This window comes from Centruroides sculpturatus, unplaced genomic scaffold (genome assembly GCF_000671375.1).
Source record: "Centruroides sculpturatus isolate CEXI.00-Female unplaced genomic scaffold, Cexi_2.0 scaffold44, whole genome shotgun sequence".
Taxonomy (NCBI): Eukaryota; Metazoa; Arthropoda; class Arachnida; order Scorpiones; family Buthidae; genus Centruroides; species Centruroides sculpturatus.
The window spans coordinates 506,909-521,714 of NW_019384307.1; the positions used below are offsets into that span (position 1 = coordinate 506,909).

Consider the following 14,806-nt stretch of genomic DNA (forward strand, 5'->3'; position numbering starts at 1 on the left):
ACAATACAATTATGTTAAAATTTAACAAAAACTCTTCCTAACTTGTTACCGGTGCATTTTCCTTCTTCTATAAAATTGTAAATAACAAAAAAATAGCTCTTTACTAACATTTTTGAACCCCAACAACGGTTCTTCTTCAGGTATTTTTGAATCTCTGATGGAAATGCAGCTCGTAAAACATCAATTCGAAAATATGTACGTTCAAATGCACGTTTCTCGTTTACATCTTTGTGTGAGATCCGAAAGGCCCTGGGTCTAATTTATGAATTTTTATTAAATATGTTTAAATATTGACATGAAATATTACTTCGTTTTTGTGAAAAAAATATTGTTTTAGACGTGGGAAAAAACCAGATAACAAATGTTATTTCCTTTCATCGAAGAGAACATCCTCTGTTTTTCCGTATCTGGTTAAAAATCTCGCTCAGATGGGAAATGGTTACCCCTCATTCATTCCCCCTTTCGTCCGTTCTCACGAAAGAGTTACTGGACGATGATTGGTCGAAATTCAGGAGATATAAGGGAAATCTAGTCCAAATTCGAGGAGTTCTTCGACAGATCCGAAGCATACAAACTCCACACACGTTTCCCTCCTGATGGCCAACACCCATAGCGGAGTCCGATAGACTAAGTCCCGAGTCTACCCTTAGAAGAAGTGGTATTTTTATATTTTGTGCACGAATTGATCTCCCTTTCGAAAGTAATATGAACTCTTTTTACAAGGTGTCCTTTACCTACAGCAACGAAGACGACGAAAACTAAACAGGTCGTATGTTTAGAATCATTTTGTGAGCTCTCTCTCTCGCTCGCGCATTAGCATAGATTAAGTCGTAGCCTCTAGTTTGTCGCTAAATGGTTGTAATCGAATTTTTGTATTCGTTTGTTTGAGATTTATTAAATTTACTCTTGTTTTATTTTATAAGAATGTCTCCTCAATTTATTCCGAATCAGATCGAAACGCGTGTTAATCCGCGTATAATAAGTTTGATTAACTGGTGTCAAGGAATCCTGACGAACGTCTGAACTTCGCGGTTCAGATCATCTTTGTTTACGCTCTCCTATTAAAGCTAGAGAACTGGTCTTACCGACTAGTGCCCGTAAGTGGCGTAGATTGAGCTCTGCGTCCTTGGCTACTCTCACATTTGTTTGTCATGCACAGTCAATTACAATACAGCTATCATAAATTACTGTTCATAAGTGCCTGCCATGCTTATGAACAGTAATAAAGGGATAGATAATCAATGCATCAATCAAAAAGAAGAGATTACACTATCACTAGCGTGGCAGGTGCTTATAAACAGTAATTTATGATAGCCGTATTGTAATTGCGCATGACAAAGATGTAAACGAGAAACGTGCATTTGAACATATATATTTTAGAATTGATTGTTTTATGTTTTATGAAGAATGTTTTATGAGCTGCATTTCTATCAGAGATTCAAAAATACCTGAAGAAGAACCGTCGTTGGGGTTCAAAAACGTTAGTAAAGAGCTATTTTTTGTTGGTTACAATTTTATAGAAGAAGGAAAATGCACCGGTAACAGGTTAGGAAGAGTTTTTGTTAGTATTCTCCAGTGTTGAGATAAAGATGTGTATATAAAATTTATATATTAAAATGTACTACACATTTTAACATAAATATATGCACTTCTCCAGTTCTTTTTGATTTCTATTCTTTATGTACATCATTAATTCAAACANGTTTACGCTCTCCTATTAAAGCTAGAGAACTGGTCTTACCGACTAGTGCCCGTAAGTGGCGTAGATTGAGCTCTGCGTCCTTGGCTACTCTCACACTGGTGTAGCAGGAGTGGGGTCTCGAGCTTAAGAAAATTCCCTAATACACTCTCACATCTGGTGTCACGGGAGTGAGTTTGGAATCTTAGTAATATAGTAATATCGTAATAATATCTCACAGTTAATATAATTTATATAAAATAATCAGAGATCTGATTCGGAAGGAAAGACATATAGTCGATAATTGTTGATTTTGACTCGAATCTAGAGAGATAATTTTTAAGATAATTTTAAGTTAATTATAAGATAGAAATAAAAATGGATAGAGATAGAGAAGAACCTCCGCGAGCTACGTTAGCTGGTAATCCCATAACGTTAGGCGGACTGGGTGGAATGATTCCCCTCTTACCGGTCTTCTCAGGGGACGCAAAAGGTCCAAAAGTATCAGAATTTTTCGATACGTTAGCAGATGTGACTAGAGTAGCAGCATGGTCAAAGGCACAGATGCTAGCTGTAGCTAAATTAAAATTGACTGGCATTGCCCGGGAATTTGTGCGTAAGGATCGGCGAGTAAAAGACGTGGAGGATTATGAGGAATTTAAGAAAATAATGATAGAGCGTTTTGAGAAGGTCCCTTACCCATATCGAATCCAGAAATTCTACGCGTGCGTCCAGGCCAAAGATGAGGACGTACAGACATACGCCGTACGACTCCAGGCCTTAGCCGAGGAGGTTGAGATTGAACACGAAGGCGCGAACGAAGCCGAAATAGAAGTCATAAAACGGGTTAAAGAAAAAGAATTGGACGAGAGGTTGAAAGTCCAATTTATGAATGGTGTAGACCTCCGGATAAGAAAAAGGGTTATGTCCAGAGAACCTGAAACCTTCGACCAGGCCTTGAAAATAGCAATAAACGAGGAGAATATAGAGCTCCTCACTTCTCATCCTAGGGGTCTTTTAAAAGTAATAAAAGAAGAGGAAAAATTAGCCGAGATTAAGGAGAATAATTTTAGGGAAACGGAATCTGATCCCGAAGGACAAATGGAAGAAGTAGTTAAGGCTATAGAGGACTTAAGAAATCAATTTAATACATTTGTAAGACAATCCCAGGAGAAGGGAGATAAAGATCNTTACTTTAAATTGCAAATTAAATATAATAATTATACTATGTATTTTATTAGATCTCACAAACTGTAGATCAGGTTATAATATTGATTAATCTAAAAATACTGCATAAATTTAGAAAACTAAATAATCAATTTTTCAATTTCCAATGAAAACAGCCACATTTCTTCCAAATAATAGACTAAACAGATGAGGATATCATCCAACATATTTTATTACAGTTCTTAATTTCTTAATGTATATGCATTTGCGCATGTTTACTGGGTGTGTTTATCTGCATTTTGTGGGGGTATGTGTGTGATAATCTACTCAGAAGTTATAGCATCCCGAATCTTTAGCCTCGTGTTTGGGGGACAAAGGCCATTGTTCTCACTCTGTGGTCCATCCAACCCTAACCTGGCCTCTCTGGCTAGACAGTGCACTAGTTTCTCTACTTGGCCACTGCTGGTTTCATCTCAATTTCTGTGGATACTGTGGTTGTATTGTGATTAATATGGAATTGTGGTAATATGGGAAAGCCAACCAGGACAAGTGTGTCTCATGTAGCCCCAACCAGTCCAGACAGGACTCAATTAATATGAACTTCATCAAAGAAAAGTTAATATCCACCATTAACTTGTGTTTAGAGACTATTCTTACAAGTGTCCCTTCCAGTAGCAATGTAGCAATGGATGAGAGGCCCTGGCTTGTGATGCAGCAGTATGGATGCACGCTGCAGCTAATCAACTTTTCGGGATCATTCTAGAATTGCAGCAAAAGCAAGTCAATGCAACAGCATAGCCACCCTCACCTCTCTATGCAGATATAGTAAAGAAAAACTTGAGGCAAGTAAGTAAAGACACAAGGCTAATAAACGCCAACTTCGATGGAATGGGTAGTCAAAATGAGGCACAGGATGGAGACCACAGTTTGATTACCTCTCTGGTGGTTGAGCAGGACCAGACAAAGCCAGTGGCTGAGGAATTAATGTTGATTCTTCAGGAGCCAATATTTCCCCCAAAGAACTAGGGCTAAATGTAAATGTAATATTAGACCACTTTCCAGCAGAGATATATCTACAAGTGTGAAATCTAATAGAGACATGGAGGTCCTAAAGGAAGCCATTCAAAAAATACCTATCTTGCAAATAGAATTGTTACAAAAGAAAAGAAAAAGAGATCTCCAAGTGTAATCTTACTAAATCTCCCAAGAGATTTAACTGAGGCTGAGTTAATGGAGCACTTGTATCTGCTCCATTAACTCATCCTCATATGCGACACTTACTCTAAGGAAAAATTTTTAAAAGAAAACTCTTTCCAGCACTTTATCACCCCTCGACATAGGGATGAGGTTCATCATGCAGTAAGACTCAGCCTAATAGAGGCTGGTAGAGTTTCCATTGGTTAAAACTCAATACAGGTAATGACCACATCCCTGTTACAATTGCTATGGCTTCAGCCATATTTCTAGTAGGTGTGATGAAAAACAAAAATGCAGCCACTGCGATTGAAAACACAGGTTTAAAGAATGCCAGAATCAACACAAAGAACCAAAGTGCTCAAACTGCACCAAATATAATAAGGTAGTTCCAGAGAGCCGTAGAGTGGATACGAACCACAACTCGTTTGCGGCCAACTGCCCATGTATGAAGTGGTACAAGGCACAAATCATTGCTAACACTAAATACCATTAGGATCCTTCAGGTATCTGTTTTGTCCCTGCTATGGATACTTGCAACTCTACGCACATTAACCCTGGAAATCAGGGCAACCATATGAAGGATAAGATCATGATATACAAATCAACTTACAGAGATCGAAAGCAGCTTCTTCTGAAGCCCTGCAGATGGTGAAGAAACATGAAATTGATGTTTTTCTCCTTTCAGGAGCCATATCTTTGTAACAGCAGGATTGCCATGTTGGGCTTAGACAGGACTTTAAGTCTATTCCTCACAAGCAAATTTTTCATTTGATTGTTTTTAGTAATTTCTAGTTAAAATTTAACATTATCAATTTCAGTAATTTCTGTTCAACTTTAAGTTTATAAATACAGCTCATGCTTGCTTTCAAAAAGTTAAACAAAAAATTAAAACAATAGAATGTAATATTTAATCTAACATCTAACAAAATTATTTCTTTCTTAGTCTAACTATATCATTTGAAAATTATATATTTAAGTTGGTCTGATTCACTAACACAAGGTGTGTTTCTAAGATTTAAATTTAAGTTAAGTTGGTGTAACTTTGATACAAAGTTATATTATGTTATATTTTAAATTAAAAATAATGTATAATACACCTCTCAAAAACCTCAACTAGAGTCCAGTGACATGTCAGTGAATTCTATTGTGGCCTTGAGAAGTGCATTATTCCATGTTTTGAAACTGTGTCATATCTTTGTTTGTTTTAGTGCATTATTGTTATATATTAAGTCCAGTTGGAGGGTGAAAGTACTATTAAAAATAATGATATGAAAATAAGTTAATAAATAAATATGTTTTAGAAGACAATTTATCAGTTTAAAGCAATTCAAATAATTAAATAACTTTCTAAATAAATAAATAAAAGTATGACATAATTTAAAATAAAGTCAAATCAATAAAATTCACAACTGAATATGAGTGGATGAAGGTGTTATGTTAAAATCATTCAAAACCCAATTGTCCTTGGATGAAGGTATAATGTCTCTCATATACAACAATCAAATATTGCAGAAATTAAATAATGCTATAATGCTCTCTTAATATATTACATATAATTATTTACACTGAAATAATTACATAATAAAAANACGCTCTTATCATCACGAATCGCTAGAAACCTAGAAAATAAAGCCCCTGTGCATTTCACGATGCCTATGGAGGTGGAAAATAGTCCGGGAAAAACTGTTCTCTTAAGAGGCACAGCACTGCCGACATTTAAATTTAGGGGATTAAAATTTAAAAGAATAGTGAGAATAGTCGATCCAGAAATAACCCTACCCTGTGAGGGAATATTAGGAAAGGATTTCCTTATAGAAGGGAATATCACGATAGATCGAGAAAATAAAAGGATAATTTTAGAAAACGGCAAGGAGGTACATTATTGCTCCTCAAGACCTCCAAACGGAAGTAGTTACCGAGGTAAAACGCGGAAATTCAGACAAAATCAAATGAATAGAAATCGTAAGGAAGTCGATTTGAAGTATTCAGAAGCTAGTGTATTACGCATTGTTCGAGTGTCTCCCCGCAAACTCCATTCAAGAAAGAACAAGCATTTAGGGACCATCAGAAAAACGGAAGCTAAGTGCAAGGCCACTAAAGATGAAATAAACAATAGGGCTAAGGATATAAAGTTAGGTCGTCAGAAACAAATTAAGAAGAATAAAATAAACAATAAGGAAATTATCCAGGAGATTAAACAAAAAAGGAGAGAAGAAACAAAGTTAAAATTAAACAAAGAGAAGTCCTTCGATAAGTCTATGCAAAAGATACAAGAAATGTGGGATAATAAGACGATCGAAAAAGTCGATCTTACACATAATGTGGTGGAAAAAGACGAGAAGAAAATCGAGTCAAGTCGTTTTAAAGGCTCCACCATCCCTGAACTTTATAAATTAATAAGCCTATTGATATATTTAATAACAGAGAAGAAACAAAGTTAAAATTAAACAAAGAGAAGTCCTTCGATAAGTCTATGCAAAAGATACAAGAAATGCGGGATAATAAGACGATCGAAAAAGTCGATCTTACACATAATGTGGTGGAAAAAGACGAGAAGAAAATCGAGTCAAGTCGTTTTAAAGGCTCCACCATCCCTGAACTTTATAAATTAATAAGCCTATTGATATATTTAATAACCCTATTGTTGGGACAAGTTAAAAAGGCCGATGATACAACGAGAGAAACTCAGGAGATTGAAGAAAGTGAACCGAAAGTAGAAACCTTTAAGAGTAAAGTGCCAGTGGCCGTCTTTGAGAGGCACAAGGATTACCCTATAATGCAACCTAATAAAATTAGAACTCCAAATAAGGGTGCAAATGTTCAAAGGAAGTAAAAATCCGTAAGGTGATAATAAAATATAGGAAATATATAAATAGAAGTTGCAATCCCTAAAGAATTAGAGAATTATCACTTTCCACATTAGTAGATCAAGTTCTTCCCAAAGAAATATCGAAAGTGTTGGTGACTTATGAAGTTGATTTAGAAATAATGTTAAATAGTACTAAGTGAAGGAATTAATGAATCAATGATAGAGTTTGTATATACATATTTAGTGAGCGAAATCCAAGAAAAGAGAATAATATACATTCTGAAGATAAGGGAGTGGCCCCTTATAACAATTAAAATATTTTCTACAGGTGGAGAACGCTCTCCTGAAATTATAAAGACAAGACGAAGCTCATTCCCCATTTACTCACACTCTTCAATAATGAGATTAGACACGAAGATGAGGTCCTCGATTACATTCGTCTTCCAAATTTGCATCCTGATAGACGTAAAATGGAGTTATAGAGCTCAAGAGGTAATCGAATTCGAGGAAGGTGTCATTTTCATTCACAAAGAGAACTTTTTGATGATATCTAGTCATTGGACCTTGATCCATGACTTCGATTTCGATCATTTTGATCAACAAGTAGAGTTTTTTAACACAATCTCTTGAATCTTTAAGAACCATGATCGTAAACAGAGAGCGAGCATCAACTGAGAAAAGAAAGGATCAAGCAAGATGGATCTTACCTACAAATGGATACGAAATACTTATATCATCTTTCTCGGAATACAAAAGAGGCTATTATAATTTAAAGGGATTAGTTACCCTTGATAAAGAAAGTAGAAAGAGAAGAGGTTTAATCGACATAGGAGGAAAAGAATTGAAGTTTTTATTCGGAACAGCTACATCCGAAGATATCGAAGTTTTAAATGGAGAAATCACAAATATAAAACGTATTAATAAAGGTATAATTCATTTAGTACAGTCACAAGCGACTTTTCTAAACGATACTTTGAGAATAAGTAAGAACAACAGGCAGAAAATAAATAATTTGTCAAGAAGACAAGATTCCTTCGAGAACTTACTAAAAATATATNAAAAAAAAAAACAGACTTATACTGAAGTCAATTAATTATGTTATTTTCTAATAATCTGAAACTAATAACTTCAGATAATGAAGTTATTATTATATGATAATGATAGTTATAAGATCAGAATTAAGGAGCAAATTAAAGAATTATAACAACTCAACTGATAATTTTTTTTATTATAGAGTCAAATAATAATTAATCAATTAATTAATAATACTGTAAAACTAATTTTTAAATATTTTTATTGAGAATTCATTAATATTTCTATTTTACCAAATCAATCAAGTCACTAAGATTTTTTTCTATTTGCTGAGGTGGCAATCTTCTCATTAAATCAAGAGCACAGTCTAATTGTTGATCCGTCTAAAAATAAAAACAGATAGTAAATTAATCAGATATTTTTAAACAGAAAAATAACTGAAATAAATTCAAATTACTTTTATGCTACAAATATCCATTGCAGTAAAAATTATGATATTGAGAATATTTTTGCCTGTAGATAAATCTTAATTGATATAAATAAAAGTATCTTTTATAAACTTTCATTTTCTTTATGATAATGAAAATCCAGCTTTCAAGTTACATGAATGTTTTGCTGTTTAATGCAACTTTTAATAATATAATCCAAGTCTCACTATAAGACACTTATATCACTGTAGAACTTAAAGAACATTATAAGAGCACAGATTTAACAAATATGAAGAACAGAGTTTGTAACAAGTCTAAAGAATATAAAAAATAGTAGCAAATATTTTCCTATAATCCATGAAATTTTTTCTTACATAACTTAATACATAATTATCATCTTAACATTATTATTGTCATGTACAGTACACACACACATTTTTTAAATTTATTTAAAGAGATCGCAACTACTTTAGGATTAATTAAATAAAAAAATTCCATAAATGTATTTTTATTTCAATATAAAATTTCAGAATTATCTTTTATATAAATAATTAATACATTAAAAATAGACAATCATATCATCATCAGGTGTTACATGATACTATTAGTTCAGTACTTAGTTTTCATAACCTGCTTTGTCACATTAATTTGTTTCATTATTCTCATTTTTCAGTTATGTATCAAATGTAAATGCATAAGTTTCATTTCCCATCTCAGAAATAAAATCAATAAAATATTTTATTGATTTTATCAGGAATTTCAATAAAATATACCTAGATTTTAAATAACATTGATTATCAGTCATAATAGTCATGAATGTTAAAAGCATTATAACATAATACTGACACAAAATAAAGAAAAACAACCATTTAATGTTATCTCTAATTTAAAAAAACAACAATTATTCTTAAATGCATTTAATTTATTTTAATTCCTAATGGATCTATCTAATGTTAGCAACAAATATCTCTTGCTGTTTAAGAAAAAGTTATTTTTTAATATCTGTTATACTTTTTGTGTGTCTGCAAGTTGTACTCAATCTTATCACATAATTTAAGATGAAAAAAAACTCTTAACTGTCAAACAAAAGAATACTCTGCTCAGAATAAATCAAAAATACTTTATATAATGAAATAAAATATTTCTTTTGAATGTGATAATGATAAACTTGAACAAATGCAGATACTCCAAGAATTTTTAAGTATTAAAGAGTTAATTTCTTTGAATATCAAACAGTTATTAAACATGTCAGCAAAAATTGATTTTCTTCAATGCTGATAGTGTTCTTTGGTTAAAAAATCAATAAAAATTATTCATTTTTCTTTTTTGTTTCCATGTATTTAAATATATCTATATTTTAACTTAGTGCAACAATTAAAATAGTCTAAAATATTATTTCAAGCAAACTAAGATTTCAATTACTTAACAGTTCAAATAAGAATTTACTATTTTAAACATTAGCAACTTTTCCAATTAAAAATTCATTGTGAAAATTAACCAAACAGTGACAGTCCAAAATATAAATTCTCAGACACAGAGCTTGTCTCTGTGTGTGAGAATTCATATTTTGGACTGTTACTGGTGTAAACGATGGAAAGGAAAGCAAAGCAGGAAATTTTTCTTTGTACATTTGTGATATTTCATATTTGTAAAAATTTAAAACTTGGCTGATGGCATTTAAATTTTTTAACTCATAAACTAATTTATTTTAAAATATAAAATTACTTGTTTCTTCTAATTCTATGTCACGACTTGGTGCATTTATCGACACTTGGCAAATAATTCCATCACTTCTTTTAATTCATACAGAAACGCGTTTCGGGCTTTCACCCCTCTTCAGTCTGTTACATCGATAGTATACGGTATCAGTCTGGCACTTTCCGTACTTTCCGTACTTCCCGCTCCCTTCCCCTCCCATCTTCTCCCGACTTGACGGCCTCCCCTGCATGCCTTGTAATTTGTAACTTCACCCCTCCCCGACAAATAACTATAAAATTACATATTTAAAATAAAATTTTCATTATATTTTAAATTTGAAATGATAAAAAATTAAACTTATATATTAAATTTATGTTTGCAAAAGTGGAATCTTTCTTCATTATCAAATATGTTTTCATGATGAAAAGAATAGACAACACAAATTTCAATAGTTTAACTTGAAAGTTAAAAAAAAAAGTTATATCTACATTACATTCAATATAGAACTGATGACAGTACAAAAATTTTGTTATTTGATATGTATTTGCACATACAGTATTAGAAACATACTTAAATGGCTTATAACTTTTTAATAATGGAAATTATAATACTGTGTTTAATTTAATTTTTTTTCAATTAAATAAATTTTACATTAAATAACAGTTTATATAATTATAAAATAATATTACTGAGAGAAATTTATTGCAAAAAACATATTCAACATTTTCTTGATTAAGCATACAAGTGTTACAAATAAATATAATTACATGTAGCATTTTACATGTTGCATAGTAATCTATATCAGATATTATTGTATATAATCCTAATTTATTTTTTAAATATCACTTTCATATGTAGTATATATAGAAAATTGCAAGATTAACACAAAAAAATATAACAGATATTGTGCATGTTAGGAGTATGTGCTTGGAAACTCATTTTGCACATTAGCATATTTATTTTATCACTAATCTCTAATTTATTGTATCATTAGCCTAACATGCTAATGACAGTATCTATGCATGCAATATATAGGGTTGGCAACTAAGTGATTGTGGATTTTAAATAAGAAGGAAAATTCAAAATTTTTGCTTAAAAATATAACTTTATTCAATTAGGTATTGTCCATTTTTGTCAATGACCTCTTGCCATCTTTCAGGCAATGTCATAATTCCATGTTCATAAAACTTCCAATTTTTGCCAGCAAAAACTGAATTAAATGTATTTTTACATCATCAGCGTCAATAAAAATTTTGCCATTTAAGGAGTTCTGCATGAAACAAAATAAATGGTAATCTGAAGGCGCAAGGTCATGGCTATATGGTGGATGTGACAACACATCCAACCTAGCTCCAATAATTTTTGGCGAGTGACAAAGATGTGTGGGACTTTGCATTATCATGCTGGAAAACAACACCCTTACGATTTGCCAATTTTGGCCGCTTTTCTTGAACTGCATCGCTTAGTTTGGCGAGTTGTTGAACATACACATTTGAATTAATCGTTTGGTTTCTTGGTAAAAGTTCAAAGTATAGAATTCCTTTATAATCCCACCAAACTGACAGCATAATCTTTTTTTGGTGAATCTCAGCTTTTGGTGTCATCTGGGCTGGTTCATCTTGCATCACCCACAATCTTTTCCGATTAACGTTGCTATAAACTAGCCACTTTTCGTCGCCAGTAATCAGTCGTTTCAGAAATGGATCAATCTCGTTGTGTTTCAGAAGTGAATCACAGATGCTAATGTGTTGCATCAAATGAATTTCTTTAAGCTGATGAGGGACCCATAAATCCCGTTTCTTGACATAGCCAAGCTGTTTTAAATTTTTTTTTAATGCATGTATGCGATACATTGAGCTTCTGTGCAATCTCACGTGTTGTGCTATGACGATCTGAATCGATAATGGCCTTGATATGGGTCTCATCAACTTCAACTGGACGGCCAGATCGCTGAGCATTTTTCAGTGAAAAATCACCAGAACGAAATTTGGCAAACCAATTTTGACACTTCCTTTCTTTCAAGGCTTCATTCCCATATACGGCACATAACTTCTTGTGTGCTTGTGATGTGTTCTTGCCTTTCGGAAATAATACAATAAAATATGTCTGAAATGCACGTCTTGTTCTTCCATTTTTAAATTGGGATAAAAACAAAACTAAATAACTAATCGATACAATTTTTTTACTAAATTAAAGGTGGAAGTCCAAACAACAAGAAAACAATATAGGTTAAATGCTTTGAACACAATGACAAAGCAAAAAAATGTGCTAAGACCACCTATTGACAAAATCCGCAATCACTTAGTTGTCAACCCTATATTACATACTAGATTTCACATGCATTCATGACAATGACCAAGATTCTTGCAAATGCTGTGGAAGCAAACAGCAACTAATTGCAAAATGAAAGTACTTATTAAATGATGAACAATTTCTTTAACAGATATTAAATAATTTGAGAAAATAGAAAATATTAGAGATAATGTACAGGTAACCCCTGTATAACACGGGAGTTACGTTCCAAAAAATTGCTGTGTTATGCGAATCCGTGTTATATGAAACAAAGAACTAGTGTGAAAAGGGAGTTAGGTTCCAAAAATTAAAAAACATGTTGTTAAATCCTTATTTAAATCAAATTTATTATTCATTTTTTTCATAGGTAAAATACTTATTTATTATTTAAGTAAATATTTTACCAGAGGATTATTCATTTTATACCATGATCTCAGCATGAGCATCATCAACTAGTAACAGTTTGTGGGTGTTTCGTTAATAGCGGTCGCTCTGCAATGGGAGCGAGCTGCTGTTTGTAGGCATTTATGAATGATGGCAAAAGAAAGATGGCGACACACGCACTATCGATAGTATCATGATGGAGGAATCTATAATTCCAAAATGAGCTTTTAGAGGCAAAAGAAGGATCCCAATTGTATAATTTAACCATTAAATGGATTATTTGTTGAAAGAGCAGTCAAAGTAGCCACGAAAACAATTAGAATGCTCGTGCAGAGTTATGCGGAGGTATAAAAGAACGCATCCTTTATTACATTTTATGTTGTACAAGGGTTTTACCCAATTCCCAAACCATGTTAGAGTGAACCTGTGCTATAAAAGCACCTTGTTATACGGGGGATGTTCTCAATTCTCGAACTGTGTTAGAGTGAATCCGTGCTATAGAAGTGCCATGTTATACGGGGGTTACCTGTATTACCTTTTAGAATGATTTGATTTTAATCAAATGGGTTCTGCTTTTCATTAAATTACTAGGGATAACTTTCTAATTAAAAAAAGTAGTCTCATTAATTTCTTAATTAGTTTAATTAGGATTCTAGTTCATTCTCATAGTGTTTCATTTTTACAATATAAAGATATCCTACATTATATAAAAAAACAGGTTTTGCCTCAAAAATTGTGTCACAATATAATACATTTCATATTATTTATGCTATGTAGGTTTTATAAAATAAATTATTTTATAATTGCCATCAAACTTATTTACATCACATATGTGACATTATTTACTATTTTAGCTTACATCTCAACAATTCTTTTTCCATGATCATGTGGTATTGTAAGATAGATTATTTTTAGCATATTTTTGTTGTTTCATTTTCATTCAGTTTCAGATTGATGTCAGAATTATATTAATCAGATAAAAGTTTTCTTTTCTATTGGACAAAATAAATTTTCACTTTTTGCCGAAAGATATCATTTTTCACTAAAAATAAAGTAGCAATTTTTACTAATAAATACAAGTATATGTTGATGTAAATAATATATCAAAAAACAGGTAATATGTTAACTAGATTTAACAGTGAGAAATTGTAACATTTTAACCATTAACCTATTTTTATCATTATATATTAAATCCTGCAACTCTCAAATGATAAATGTCTTCAAATAATATTCCAAGCCAAAAAATGACATGAGAAACTATAGGCCTAGAAACTATTTGGTTAAATTATTTTATAGAATCTAGTTTAAAAAATATTTATAGTGAGATTTTGATTAATATACATATTTGACTCTTCTCTAATGGCACTTACAAAAAATAACTAAATCTTACAAATCTTTAAAATGTAGTCTATTTTATTATAGCATCTAACAAAACCGATTATGGGAATGCTTTTAATTTAAGTTAAAAATGTTCCATAATCGGTTTTGTTCAGTATAAACTGAAAATTTTTTCGATTCATTTCTAATGAAGGTCAATTAATTGACCAAAAATTAGATGCAATAATAAAATAGGTTCATTTCAAAGGTTTGTAAGATTTAGTTATACATATTTGAAATGTATGAGACAGAACATATAATTATGTAATAAATTCTCAATAAAGCAATATATTATTAATTTTGAGATAACTGCAACTAACTATGCATCTAACAGAACTAATTAATAATTATGGTATAAAAATTTATTTAAATGTTATTTATATAATAATCCTTATGATTTCCAGAATGATCCCAACATTGTAAATAAAAATTATCAGTAATTTGACCTAATTTTAAGCAAAATTACTTTTTCTCAACAATAATGCATTCAGAATTACAGGTAACCCCCGTATAACACGGTAGTTACGTTCCAAAAAATTGCCGTGTTATGCAAATCTGTGTTATACAAAACAAAGAACTAATACGAAAAGGAGGGTTAGGTTCCAAAAATTAAAAAACATGCTAGTATATTTTCATAATTAAGATAAATATCTTCATTAAAATTTTTTTAAGTGATACATATTAATATAAATTAAACAATATTTTCTTCGTCATCACTAAAAACACTATTAATTAACCGAGAGC

The 14,806-nt window shown here is 31.6% G+C and overlaps 1 protein-coding gene across 1 annotated transcript in view; it reads right to left on the reverse strand.

Annotated features, from left to right (window-relative positions):
- Positions 1-14,806, reverse strand: part of LOC111619514 (F-actin-capping protein subunit beta-like) — a 78,211-nt gene that overhangs the window by 34,866 nt on the left and 28,539 nt on the right. The window contains 1 exon segment of the mRNA XM_023361248.1: positions 8,172-8,266. Within this exon segment, the coding sequence (XP_023217016.1) occupies positions 8,172-8,266 (95 nt within the window).